This window comes from Phocoena sinus, chromosome 16, assembly GCF_008692025.1.
Source record: "Phocoena sinus isolate mPhoSin1 chromosome 16, mPhoSin1.pri, whole genome shotgun sequence".
NCBI lineage: Eukaryota > Metazoa > Chordata > Mammalia > Artiodactyla > Phocoenidae > Phocoena > Phocoena sinus.
The window spans coordinates 28,491,880-28,507,006 of record NC_045778.1 but is presented as its reverse complement, the minus strand read 5'-3'; the positions used below and the strand labels follow the sequence as shown (position 1 = coordinate 28,507,006).

Here is a 15,127-nt window from a genome sequence, read left to right as displayed (position 1 = left end):
TCCACTTATTCCAGGCCTTGTTTTCATTGCCTAGGATAAGCAAGTCCCGCAGTGAGGTCTCAAATTGGATCTGGTTCAACAGACCCAATTGGATCTAGACCTTCTGATTACTTGTGATTTCTTGGCATTTCACCCCAACCCTAATTTATGAAAAAAAAAAAATAGGAGATTATCTCGTACCAAGGCAGTAAGTAGAAGGAACTAAAAGGGTTGGCAGGAATATAAATTGAGAAAGTGAGACTCCAAACAGCGGGAGCTGGAGGTAAGCTTCCATCTCAGGCATTCGCTTACAAGCAATATCACTACATCCACACGCACATCTCTTTAGATGCCTATGATCTCCTTTTTCTAGCGCTCCTCCCCAAATTGCCATTTAATCGTGTGTCTAAACACTCTCTGAATATTGTCCTTCATAATTCAACTCCTGCTGCTTACTGCTTCATTTGTGAAGGAGAATGTTTTGATTCATCACATGCATTCCTAGAACAGCTAGGGATGTTACAGACATGGCCTCCTGGCTTTTTCCTGCAAATCAACAGCAGAAACACGTGATGAGTGGGAATAATTATGCTTATGGGTATATGCCTCTAAGAAGAAGGACACAAGAAATGTATTTTTCAGAATCATCCAGCTTGATGCTCATACACACATGAAAAAGATGAAAGGAAGCCTCTTGGTAAAACTGGCTCATGAGTATTTAGATTTCTTTTCCACACAGCACCCACTTTCCCCTACCCTCACCCCAGTTTGAGTTCTACCTGGATCCTCCCTAGAAAGAAAAAATTAGTCAGGGACTCAAGAGCCAGACTGCTAGCATGTGGATCCCAGCACTGCCACTTACTGGTTGTATAACCTTAACCTCTTTTTGCCTTAGTTTTCTCACCTTTAAAATGGGAATAACAGTAGTACCTACCTCATAGGACTGTTGAGATGACTGAATGAGTAATGAGTGCAGCGCTTAGCACATGGCAAGCTCTGTATGCATTTACTGTCATTAATCAATACTTTATTGGGCACTTACTAAATACCAGGCACTATTATTCATGCTGGGCATCCAGCAGTGAAGAAGAAAGATAAAGACCCTGCCCTCGCGTGGTTTGAACTGTCATTCTAGTGGGCAGCCACTAGGTAAGTGACAGTAACTATGTCAGTGGGTACCTGAATAATGTCAGATAAGGATAACTAATTTGAAGAGCATAACATAGTTTGAACGGGTGTGGAGACCTATTTTAGCCACAGTGGTCAGAGTAAAACTGTCTTAGAAGGTAACTTGGAAGCTGACACTGAAAATCAGAAGAGAGCAGCTGGGGGTGAGGGTAACTAGCTTTCCAAGGCAGAGAGCTGGCCTCTCTTCCAGAAATAACCGAACTTATGTTGGTAAGACTGGAGAATAGGACCATCTGGAAGATGAATCACACGATGTACTCTCTCAACTGTACTTGCATGAAGGGCTGAACCCTTGAGGGACGTTACCGAGAGGGCTGAGTTCTCAGGCAGCCCAGTGCCATGTGACATCAGTTACATCACATTAGGAGAAGACTGAGTTCTCAGGCAGCCCAGTGCCATGTGACATCAGTTACATAAACAAATTCTTCTTCTGTAGCTCTACTCCTTACACTCCACTCAAGAGCCACCATTTAGGCAGTCTAGCTCACAAGGAGACAGACAGTCCACGGTCCACCGTGCAACAGATGAGCTAGCACCGCTGTCAGCATGGCAAATGGACTCAGAATATGCCACTGCTGTCACATCAGGCCAGGCAGGCCCAGGATGGAAAAGAAAATCAAATAGTTCTCATCCCTCATGAAAGAAAAATACTAAAACTAAAACTCTACACCATGAAAACTAGCAAATATAAAAAATGGCAGCTATGACATGGAAAATGACAATTTTGGAGCAATTATAAATGAGAGGCAAAGTGCCATTAAAGTTAAGGCAATGTTATTAAAAGATGTGTTAATTTTCAGTTAAATTTTCTATAAAAGACCAATTAGTTTAAAAGGCTTGACAGCATTAACTGTGAAACATAAGCTCTGGTAATTATACTTCAAAAAAATAAAAAGAGGAAGATCCTCCAGCGTGTTGGAGACCCAGGTGCAGAGGGGCCTCCGTGGAGCAGGCTAGATGGCGCTGCGGGCTCAGATTTCCCTGGTGTAATCTGCTGGTCCTTTCCCCAGCGTTTCTGGGTTTCCTCAATGTCTGATATTCTGTCTACTTCCAGAATCTGAGAATCTCCGAAGTTTAGAGGCTCAGGGGTCACACATGTGATCTGGGCCAGCTCTCTGATATTAGAGCTGCGAACGCAGAGGCACAGGGAGAAAGGGATCTTCTAAATCGGTTGCACTGTTAGCTGGTTGTTCTTTTTATAAACAATCCTTTATTGAGTATTTGTTGTGCATTAGAATTACACAAACTATCTCATTTAACACTATCCTGTAATCTAGGTTTTGTTTTGTTTTGTTTTAATCCCTGTTATATGGATGAGAAATCCAAGACCTAGAAAACTTGGGCAACTTTCCTATTGTCATAGCTATTGAAAGGCGAAGCAGGGATTTTAGACTACAGCAGCTGAATTCTGAAGTCTATACATAGATCCCGAGGTGCCATGTTGCCATACTTAGATGATAGGCTGCCCTGACCAGATGTGGAACCCTGACCTTAGCGCTGGGAAGAGGGACTCCCATATTCCTTAGACTACACAGGTCTCTGGATCCCAGGCACTGAGCAGGACCCTGGAGAACTCCGTTCTCCAACAAACACGTGACACAGGAACAGCCATTGCAAAGGCCGCTAGCCAAAGCATCCCTGAAGACTAGTCCTGCCAGGGTTGGAGGTTCTATGCGAGACTCCCTCACAAGGCTTCTAGCACAGGCATAGTGAACACGGGCTATGGTAGGGCACAGAAAAGACCAGCAGTACAAAAGCGTAGGAGGCAAAGGATCACACCTACGTATTACAGAATTCTGTGTTTCTTCAATCTAGTGTTTCCGTTAACCCAGAAAAGAATTGTGCCTTCTGGGTCAGGTGAGTTGTAGAGAGGTTTATTCTAGCTGCCACATGCTGCACAGGAATAGTCTTTGATGATTGGCATTTGAAGTCCTAGCACCTGGTTTGCCCCCATGATGCTGAAACAGTCACTTCCTAGGCAGAAAGCGCTAGATGTGATATTTAATTGCAGACTGCTCTGTACTCTGTGAGTGGTACCCTGGCCCCATAATGAAATATGTGCCTTCCAAAATGGCTGACTGGACATCCTTTTTCAGGAGAAGCATTGTCTTTCCACCGAGTTGTTCAGATCACAAAGAGACCTTGAAACATGCTCGGAGCATACCCATATGCAGTGCTCAAAGTACTTCCCTGCAGCTGAATATTGGGGCATCAAAATGGGGGCAAGAGTGCTCTGCTAACAGACATCATTATTCTCTGCCACAGCAGGTACTGTGGCCCAAAGCACTGCTCCTTGATGCCTGCATGAAAAAAGAGAAAGGAGAGAGATCTGGGATATAGTCCCAGCTCAGGGAGCAGAGAATTGTGTTCAGTGTCACGAGTGGTTGCAGAATTTTTCAGGGACCTGTAAAATGCTCTGACCCACCCTGAAATTATACCCCTTGATGGGCAATTTTGAAAGTGACACACTCTTGGAGTAGCGTACAATTTCAGTCCAAACCAAGATCCAGGGATTAGTAGGTGCTCAATAAATGTCAGCGACTGATTGATCGAAAAGATTATGCTGTTTCAGTGTAACTGATTTCAACGCAGAAGGGGAAACATGTGAAGGTCAAATCCTAAAGATTTGACGAAACAATAGCCTTTCATGATGACCTTCCTGACTTACCGTTGCAGAGCAGAACTTAGAGTGTTCTTTGTTTAAGAACCATTGACTGTGTTTTCCTTAGACAATGTATTCATGTTCAGTTGGAAAATTTTGAAAGCTCAGACATATATAAAGAAGAAAATTTAAACAAACCATATTCCCAACACCCAAAGATCAGCATGGTTAGTATTTTGGTATATTTCCTTCCAGATGGGTAGATAAATATGGAATCACCCAGTTTTATATCTTGGTTTTTTTTCTTTTCAAAGTTACTATTTTTCTCAGAGGGTTTAATCATGTCATATTCTTGGGTATCACTGCAAGACCTCCATAGGACTTCCTGAGACTCAGACATATGGTTGTTCCAGAATCTATTTAAACATTATCTATTGTGGGGCATTTCCGTTTTTAATTTTTTTATTATAACAATAATTAACCCTGTGATAAGTACTACTGTATGTAAATCTTTGAGCAAGAAGCAACTTATTATCTTGAAGTAAGCTTACCGGGCTTTTAATACATGTGAACATATTTAAAGCTCTTGGTAGACATTGCCAGATTATCCCCCAGAAACAATTGTACCAGTTGCACTACCATCACTGGTGTGTAAATGCCATCTCTTGCACTTTAGCGGGCACTGATTATCATTTTCCTTAGGGGGCCCTTTAATTGTGTTTATGGTAGTTCTGAAGTACACATAATTTTAATTTGTGTGTATAACCATGTAAATGCATATTTTGTGAATTCTTCTATAGTTTTTTTTTTTTTAAACATCTTTATTGGGGTATAATTGCTTTACAATGGTGTGTTAGTTTCTGTTTATAACAAAGTGAATCAGTTATACATATACATATGTTCCCATATGTCTTCCTCTTCTATAGTTTTTATGCCTAAAAAGTGCTTGCTGAACAAGACAACTCATCAGGTATCCTGAGATTGGTTAAATATTCAGCTATATTTTCATCAGGTTGTTTGTGGCTATGTTTTTTGCCTTTAACTATTTTATAGCATTTACCTCCTTCTCCCCTCCCAACTTTATTGAGATATAATTGATTTATAACATTATGTAAGTTTAAGATGTGCAATGTTATATGTATACATTGTGAAATGGTTACAACAGTAAGGTTCATTAATCCATCACCTCACCAGCAATTTTTTGTTCTCATTGTTGCTGAGAACTTTAAAAGTCTACTCTTAAGCAGTTTTCAGATATTCAATATGGTATTGTTAAGTGCGGGCACTATGTTGTAGTACGTTATGTCCCCAGAATTTATTAATTATATAACTGCAGTTTATATCCTATGACCACCTTCACTCATTTCCCCAACCTGTACCTCCTGCCTCTGGCAACAACCAATCTGTTCTCTGTTTCTGTAAGACCCATTTTATTTAGATTCCACATATAAGTGAGAGTATACAATCTTTGTATTTCTCTGACTTGTTTCACTTAGCTTAATGCTCTCAGGATTCATCTGTGTTGTTGCATATGGAAAGATTTCCTTCTTTTTATGGCTAATTATTATCCCACTGTATATATACCACATTTTCTTTATCCATTCATCTCTCACTGGATACTTAGGTTGTTCCCATGTCTTGGCTATTGTAAATAATGCCACAGTGAACGTGGGGTACAAAAGATATCTATCACTTTGAGATAGTTACTTCATTTCCTTTGGATATATATCCAGAAGTGGAATTGCTGGATCATATGGTAGCTATCTGTGTTTGTAATTTTTCGAGGCACCACCATACTGGTTTGCATAGTGGCTGTAATCAGTTTACGTTCCCATTAGCAGCATAGAAAGGTTTCCTTTTCTCCACATCCTCACCAACACTTGTTATTTCTTGTCTTTTTGACAATAGTCATTCTAACAGGTGTGAGATGATATCTCACTGTGTTTTTTTTTGTTTTTTTTTTGTTTTTTTTTGCGGTACGCGGGCCTCTCACTGCTGTGGCCTCTCCCGCTGCGGAGCTCAGGCTCCGGAAGCGCAGGCTCAGCGGCTATGGCTCACGGCCCCAGCCGCTCCGTGGCATGTGGGATCTTCCCGGACCAGGGCACGCACCCGCGTCCCCTGCATCGGCAGGCGGACTCCCAACCACTGCGCCACCAGGGAAGCCCCTCACTGTGGTTTTGATTTGCATTTCCCTGATGATTAGTGATGTTGAGCATCTTTTAAGGCAGTGGTCTCCAACCTTTTTGGCACCAGAGACCGGTTTCGTGGAGGACAGTTTTTCCACAGATGGGGGCGGGTGGGTGGGGTAGAGGGGATGGTTCGGGCGGTAATGTGAGCAATGGGGAGCGGCAGATGAAGAAGCTTCGCTCGCTCGCTCGCCCGCCTGCCACTCACCTCCTTCTGTGTGACTCGGTTCCTAACAGGCTGCAGAGGGGTATTGGTACACGGCCCGGGGGATGCGGACCCCTGTTTTAAGGTACCTGTTGGCCATTTGAATATCTTCTTTGGAAAAATGTCTGTTCAGTTCCTTTGCCCATTTTTTAATCAAATTTTGGGGTTTCTTTTGCTACTGAGTTGTATAAATTCCATTTACTGCCTTTTTTAGAAATTTAGAATAAATATATTTTCATAGTAGAAAATATATAAAATAAATAAAATTATAGGAAAAGATGAAAATCAGTCAGAATTCTATTACCAGGAATTAATCGTCATGTAAAATTTGGGAGTACTAAATACATAATATTTTTATATAACTATAGCATAATACTACATAATACTAAGTATTTATATAATACTAAATATTTTTACATAACTATATCTGTGGGGGTCTGCGCTTTTAACATGAGTTTTAGATCATAGTGTTTTTTGGATCCTGCTTTTTGAATATTTTAATGTTATGTCATGTAACATAACATGCTCTGAAAGCATAATATTAATATCTGTACAATGTAAGTCACATACGTGTATCATTATTTATTTAATCATTACCATATTGTTGAAAAAAACTTTTTTCCAGATAACCAGTTTCCTCTAAATCATTTGTTGAGTAAACATCCCTTCTCCATGGTGCATTATGCTTTCCTTATCATATTAAGAAATGAAACAGCAAACTTTTTTGTAAGGGGCCAGATGGTGAATATTTTAGGCTTTTGAGAGCCGTATAGACTCTGCTGAAACTACTCAATTCTGCCATTTTAGCACAAAAGCTGAAAGCATTTTAGTAAAGCATTTTAGTAAACAAATGGGCATGTCTGGGTCTCAATAAAACTTTATTTAAAAAAAAAAAACAGGTGGCAGTTGGGATTTGGCCCAAGGCCCTGATTTTCAATTCATTCTGGTTGATCTTCTAATTTTTAATATTGCCTACAACGTTTAGTTATAAAATCTTTAATATTATAATACCTCAGAGGACAATTTCATAAACTGTTTCCAGAGGAAATTTAGCATAATTTTATCAAGTTTAAAAACATATCAACTCACTAAACTCGCTAAATATCCTCTTGCTGTTTCATTAATTGATGCTTTATTATTTCATCCTTCTGTTTTCCTAAGATAAAAAAGAACAATAAAAAATTCTTTTAATACTTAGAATTATTTGCTGAAATTCTTTCATATTTAATAATAAAAGCACTTAAGGCTCTGAATTTGTCTCTGTAGCTTTGGCCTCAATCCATGACATTTTTATATGTCATTTTCAAATAATCTTTAATTTTTAATACTCTGTATTCTGAGTTTGATTTCCATCTTGACCCACAGTTATTTAGGATACTTTTTTAAAAAAAACTTGCAAGTGTTGGGATATTTACTTTTGTACCTACTACTCTATTTTTTAAATATAGACCATACAGCTTATACTTCATTATATATATTGAGATTTTATGCTTTGGGCCATCGATCATACTTTGTAATTATTGTTTGGATTCTATCTAAAATGGTACGAAGTTTAACACAAATCTAATAAATACCCTTATTACATCCTTCATTTCCTTATATTTTGGTCTCTTTGAGCTGTGAAAACAAGAAACAATGATATTTCACATATCAATTTTACATATGACTCTCAGTCCATGTTTAATTTGCTACAATGGCTAATTCGTTTTGCTGTCTATATTTCAGTTATAATATTTTCTCCATAAATATGTTATATATTTATTGTAAACTTTAATTATGAACATAGAGTTGTCGCTTAATGTAATATTTAAAATTTTTCCCTTTAAATATACTTTTCTTTGCCTGTTTTGTTTTGTTTTTTCCTCTTTACCTCTGAGACACGAGAGTTTGATTTTGGTTTTTGAACAAGTTTGAGAATCTTTACCCTTTTATCAAATCATTTAGCTCATTTATGTTTAGTTATATAACCTACAATGCTAAAATTTTGCATTATGCTTTATGATTCTGTAATTGTGTCTTTAATTATCTGTCTTTGGGTACATGGTCTATATTGTGTATGCTTCTTTTCTCTAGTGATGTGAAAATTATACATTCTATTTTTAACTCTAGTTAGTGGTTATCAGACACTCTATAAATATACTTGAAACTATATTTTCTTAGTATTATTATCTAGAAAAATGTAGTAGCTCTTGATTCCTCCCTCTATAAGATCAGGGAATTTACATGTCTTAACTTTCATCTTCTTTCTCCTACCTCATTTTTCTGACTTTTAAAAATAATTTAATATTACTGTATTAATAGATAATTTTATGTCATATTTTTTCTTTCAAGAATTACTTTTGACATTTGCCTTCAGTTTTGTAGTAATATATCCTTTATTGAATTCCATGTTTTAATATATTTCACCAGTATTTTTTTTTTTTTTTTTTTTTTTGCGGTACGCGGGCCTCTCACTGTTGTAGCCTCTCCCGTTGTGGAGCACAGGCTCCGGACGCGCAGGCTCAGCGGCCATGGGTCACGGGCCCAGCCGCTCTGCGGCATGTGGGATCTTCCCGGACTAGGGCATGAACCCGTGTCCCCTGCATCGGCAGGCGGACTCTCAACCACTGTGCCACCAGTATTTTTAAACAAAATTTGCTCATTTTTTAATTTTTAAAAGTCTAAAAAGATCTTGAAGGAAGATGATTTTGTTTCCGAGTATTTTTTAAATGAAGTAAATCCATAAATGCTTAGGTACCTAGAGAAAAAAAAAATTTTCTATTGATTTCACAGGTGATCAACAGTTTAGCTATGTGTAGAATTCTTGGAATAAATGTGTCCTTTCAAAACTCAGTTGATATAGCTCTTTCCTAGATAAGTCTCTGGCTCACCTGACCTTGTACATTTTTTTTTTTTCCTAACAGCATTGTGTCAGGTCACGTTTTTCCTTTACTATTTTAAATTCAAATGTTCATCTAGTACAGGTCTAGGTGTTGGCTGCATTCACTCGGTGAACCATCTTCATCCTCATCCTCAGTTCATTCTCCAGCTCAGGCAGGTTGCATTCATTTGTTTCCTTGCTTGCTTGCTCATTTTTACCTGTTTGAATTTTGTTTACAACTTTCATTTGTGAACACTTGCTACTTATCAATTTGACCTCTGTTGTCTTTCCTCAACCAACATTCTCATTAAAAAAAAAAAAAAAAAAAGGAAAGAAAGAAAGGGAAAGGAAGGAAGGATATCTCTACACATTTCTCTGTGTAGTTGTTCAGGTGATTTTCTTAGTTTTAATTCCACATTTTTTTGTGTGTGTATGTGTGATTTTCAGTTCTACACCTTATTGCTTTCTTTTTATTGTGATAGGAACACTTAATATGAGATGTACCCATTTAACACATTTTTCAGTGTACAATACAGTATTTTTAATTACTGCTTCTTAACAGATAAAAATCTGGCCATTACAAGTTTAGTTACGTTTTAACTCTTTTTTAAAAACACCTTTATTGAGCTATCGTTAACATCATGCAATTCACCCATTTAAAGTGTACAAGTCAATGATTTCTACTATAATCACAGATACGTACAGCCATCACCACAGTAGATTTTAGAACATTTTCATCGGCTCAAAAAGAAACTCCATATCCTTTCGCTATCCCCACTACCCCTCTGTCTCCTTCCCCCCAGCCCTAAGCAACATTAATCTACTGACTATCTTTATAGATTTGCCTCTTCTGGACATTTTAGATAAGTGGAATCATATAATATGTAGTCTTTTGTGACTGGCTTCTTTTACTTAGCATAATGTTTGGAAGGTTCATCCATGTTGGAGCATGTATTAGTACTCCATACCTTTTTATGGCCTAATGATCATGTATGGATATAACACATTTTGTGTGTACAATCATTAGGTGATGGACATTTGGATTATTTCTACGTTTTAGCTATCATGAATACTGCTGCTATAAACATCCATGTACAAGTTTTCATATAGACATATTTTTTCATTTCTCTTGGGTATATACATAGGAGCAGAATTACTAGGTTATATGGCAACTTGTTTAACCATATGAGGAACTGCCAAACTGTTTCCCTAAGTGGCTGTATCATTTTATTTTCCCACCAGCATTGTGTTAGGGTTCTAATTTCTCCACATCTTCACCAACTCTTGTTATGATCTTTCTTTTTTATTTTAGCCATCCTAGTGGGTGTGAAGAGGTATCTTATTGAGGTTTTGATTTGTATTTCCCTGATGACCAGTGATGTTAAGCATCTTTTCATTTGTTTGTTTAACATTTGTATATCTTTTTCAGAGAAATGTTTATTCAAGTATTTTGTCCATTTTTTAATTTGAGTCACTTTTCTTTATTTTCTTGTATTGCAAGATTTTTTAATATATATCTGGATACTAGACCCTTATGGGATATACGGTTTGCAAATATTTTCTCTCACTGTGTAGGGTTTCTTTTCACTTTCTGGATAGTGTACTTTGTGCACAAACAATTCTCAATTTTGATGAAGTTTAATTTACATATATTTTTTCTTTCGTTGCCTATGCTTTGGGCGTCATATTTAAGAATCAGTTTTCAAATCAAAGCTCATAATTATTTACCTTTACGTTTTCTTCTAAGTTTTATAGTTTAACCTTTTATATTTAGGTCTTTGATCCATTTGGAATTAATTTTTGCATATGGTGTGAGGTGGGGGTCCAAATTTATTCTTCTGAATGTGGATACCCAGTTGTGGTAGCAGCATTTGTTTAAGAGACTATATTCTTTCTCTGTAGAATGGTCTTGGCACCTTTGTTGAAAATCAGTTGATACACAGTGTATGAGTTTATTTCTGGACTCTCAGTTTGATTCCAATAGTCCATGTCTATCCTTATGGCAATAACATACTCTCTTGATTATAGTAGCTTTGTGGTATATTTTAAAATCAGGAAGTGTGAGTCCTCCAACTTTGTTTTTCCTTTTCAGGATGGTTTGGTTATTTGGGGGGTGCTTGCAATTTCACATGAATTTTAAAATCAGTTTTTCCATTTCTGTAAAAATGGTCTTTGGGGTTTTGATAGCAACTGCTTTGAATCTGTAGATTGTTTGGGGGAGTATTGCCATCTTAAGAATGCTAAGTCTTCCAGTCCATGAAGTTGAGATATCTTTTCATTTATTTAGATTTTCTTTAATTTATTTCAACAATATTTTGTAGTTTCCGGTGTACCAATCTTGAACCTCCTAAATTTATTCCTAAATATTCTATTCTTTGTGAAACTATTATAATGAGAATTGTTTTAATTTAATTGTCTTAATTTCATTCTTATATTGTTCATTGCAAGTACATAGATACACAAATGATTTTTGTGTATTGTTTTTTGTATCCTGCAACCTTGCTGAACTCATTTATTACCTATAATATCATTTTAGTGTTCTTTAGAATTTTCTATTTACAAGATTGTGTCTTCTGTGGATAGAGATAGTTTTACATCTTCCTTTTTGATATGGATAACTTAATTTTTTTCTAGCCCTGGCTAAGACCTCTAGTGCTATGTTGAATAGAAGCAGTGAGAGTTGGCTTCCTGGTCTTGTTCCTGATCTAAAAAGAAAGCATCCAGCCTTTCACCAATAAGTCTGATGTTAGCCGTGGGTTTTTAATATATGCCCGTTATCAGGTTGAGGAAATTCCCTTTCACTACTAGTTTGTTGAGTGTGTTTAACATGAAAGAACGTTGGATTCTTTTTAACCATTTTTTTATTACATTCATTTTAATTTCAATATCTTACATTTAAAAATAATTGAATAAGTTGTATGAAGTCAGCTTTCTTACCATCTGATCTTTTACTTGTTATAGATACTCTCTCTCTCTCTCTCTCTCTCTCTCTCTCTCTCTCTCTCTCTCTCTCTCTATATATATATATATATATATATATATATATATATATATATAATTTTATTTTATTTTATTTTTTTTTGCGTACACGGGCCTCTCACTGTTGTGGCCTCTCCCATTGCGGAGCACAGGCTCCGGACGCGCAGGCTCAGCGGCCATGGCTCACGGGCCCAGCTGCTCCGCGGCATGTGGGATCTTCCCAGACCGGGGCACAAACCCGTGTCCCCTGCATCGGCAGGCGGACTCTCAACCATTGCGCCACCAGGGAAGCCCGATACTCTATATTTTTTTTTAAATTGATTTTGATTCTAAAACAAATGCTTCCTAAATTTTTTTTACGTCTTCCAGTAACTATTTAACCAACCAAAAGAATGCTTTTCCTTTATATCTTAAATGCTGTCGCTCCCTTTTTAAAAATATTTATATTGGCTCTTTCTTTCTCTCTGTACATCGGAGCAAGGAGAGGTCTGTTTTTCAGTGTATGAGGTCGTGAATGTTCTGCCCTCCACATTTCATGCCGGTGGACTCCTCCCTGGGTGTTGATCTAGAAGGGTAATTATAGCACAAAGGCCTTTGTCACAGTTCTGTGTCCAGCACTCCTTCATTTAATGTGCTGCAGAGCTGGGGCCGGGGGGTGATCTTCTGCTTCTGATGATGGGCTGTTGGACTATAGGGAAGGGGATTTACCTCTGAAGACTTTGGGAAATGTTTTTACATGTGCCCTGAACCAGCCTCCACGAGAGTCCACCTGTGGTGGCCAGTCCTGTGGAGGCTGTCACAGTCCAGGATGCAGTCCCCCTTGACCCTCACTGGGCCTTTGCTCAGTCTAAATGGGGTCTTGTCATGGAGGCAGCCTGAGAAGTGCAGATTCAAGGGTAAAATGAATGGCCTTGGTTTGCACCACCCGCCTCTGCCTGCCACCACCAGCCCACCAAAAAAAGCCAGAAAAGATTTTTTAAAAGGGAAGATTGGGAATGGGTTGACCTCTCCTCAACAAATCCTGAGTCTCTGATATCAGGCCGGAAAGTATTTCTCAGTGCTTCCTGTGCACGAAGCACTTTTCTAAGAGCCTCGCACATATTGGCTATATAGTCCTTATAACCACTCTATTATATTTTACAGATCATGACACTGAGGCACAAAAATGAGAAATAACTTTCCAAAGTCACGCAGCTACTAAGTGGTGAGGTCAGCGTTAAACCTCCAGCCTGCCTCTCACCCCTTCACCGCGCCAGCAACATTTCCTCCCTTACTTGTTTTTCTTCTGCTTCTCTGCCCCAGGGCATATCTGAGCTCTGTTAGATGATACATTCTCCTTAGGGTCTGACTGGTTCTGACTCACACTCCTAGTTTCCTTTGCTATTGAAATTTTGTATCACTTTGGGTATTTTCGTGAGTACTTCAGTGAGGAAAGTGATTCCAGCCTGGCTAGCAGCTATCATCTTAACTCAGAAGTCCTCATGGAATTCGTTGCATATAAACTTGATCTTAATGACAGTGCTTATTTTACGCATGAGAAAATCAAAGCCCAGAATGATTAGGCAACTTCCCCCAAGACATAGGACTAGTGATGGCCAAGCAGGAGAGAACTCATCCTTACCCCACTAGATTTTTGCCCCGTGAACTGTCCAAAAAACTGCTGAAGTTAAAATGCAGCTGTCTTGCCTAACCTGCTCCCAAAGGTCCATCCATCCTCAAAAGCCACAGGCAAACTTTGGCTTGATATTATTTAGCCTGTTTGACTTCTTCTTACACTGGAAAATGGAAAACAGACCCTTAACTGACATTTTTCTCAAGTTAGGCTGTGTGACAAATGTCTTTTTGAGCTCTTTTATTTGACATCCTATTAATTTTTTAAAGCTCCCATTGTCTTGTTCCTGACAGACCTGTTATGTTTCAGATGTGAGACAAATGTACACGTGTAGAAGGAACTTCTTTAATAAGCTGTATTCACCTCAGACCACTGAGGTTACGTAAAAGCAAAAACACCAGGGGATCCACCTTGTCATAAATTGATCTGGCATATTTAATTGACAGAGACTTCTGGTTTAGCCTGTTATCAAAGCATGTGATAAAACTGTTGAACGTGTGGCCTTAATGACGCTCTTGGCATCTCGTTCCAACCGAGAGAGAAGTTCTGCCATTGTTGGAAGAGGCAGCTTCCTGGCACGTGGGTTACAGGAGCTCAGAGGCCATCCTGCCTGGGTCGGGCTGCATTTTCTTACACACACCCAAGGTCCCTGAGCAAGCAGGAGAGGAAGCCATATTTACATCCCATTTAGCACCGATTATGATAAACACCAACCATGTTGACGTTAGCCCTTAAATAAAAATCCCCTGAATCAGTTTTTAAAAGTCAGGCTCTCGTGGCAGAACCAAGTAGGAGAGAAAAGAATTGAATAATTGGAGGCTGCTGTCTTTTCACTTCCCACATAAAATTATTTGAAGAGACAGGCCAGAACTTTAAACAGGAGATATCAAGGAAAGTTGTAATTTGAATGTCGGTTGTCATGACTTAAGGAAGTTTGCTTAAAGGAACCACCCCCCCCCCCCCCCCCCCCCCCGTTCTCTTCCCAGACATACTTCAATGACAACATCCTCACCCTGATACGGACCCTGGTGACCGGAGGAGCCACGCCGGAGCTGGAGGCTCTGATTGCCGAGGAGAATGCACTGCGCGGGGGCTACAGCACCCCCCAGACGCTGGCCAATAGGGACCGCTGCCGCGTGGCCCAGTTAGCACTGCTGGACGGGCCCTTTGCGGACCTGGGGGTGAGTTCAGGGGGCAGAGGGCACCTGAGCTGGCTGTTTGGGAATGGCGGGATCCAAATGTGTCAGACACTGACAGGCTAGGTCTCTGCCTTTGCTACTTTCTACAGGAAAAGAACTGTAAGAGGTGATGCTTATGGCTTACTGTGTAGCAGGCACTGGGCTTTACATGTATTCATTCATTTTAATCCCCATGGTGACCCTTTGACGTAGGTTCTCTTATCAGACGCTTTAAGGAAACGGGCTCAGAGAGACTGAGGACTGGCCCTATAAGGAATTTGCACTAGGGATCCTGGCTTCAGAGCCTGTGGGCTTACTGACTCCCCTCAGGTACCTTC

General features: G+C 39.0%; 1 protein-coding gene across 1 annotated transcript in view; it reads left to right on the top strand.

Moving 5' to 3' along the window:
• Nucleotides 1–15,127, top strand: part of KCNMA1 (potassium calcium-activated channel subfamily M alpha 1) — a 753,854-nt gene that overhangs the window by 718,840 nt on the left and 19,887 nt on the right. Inside the window, 1 exon segment of the mRNA XM_032608356.1 lies at nt 14,598–14,792. Coding sequence (XP_032464247.1) covers nt 14,598–14,792 — 195 coding nt within the window.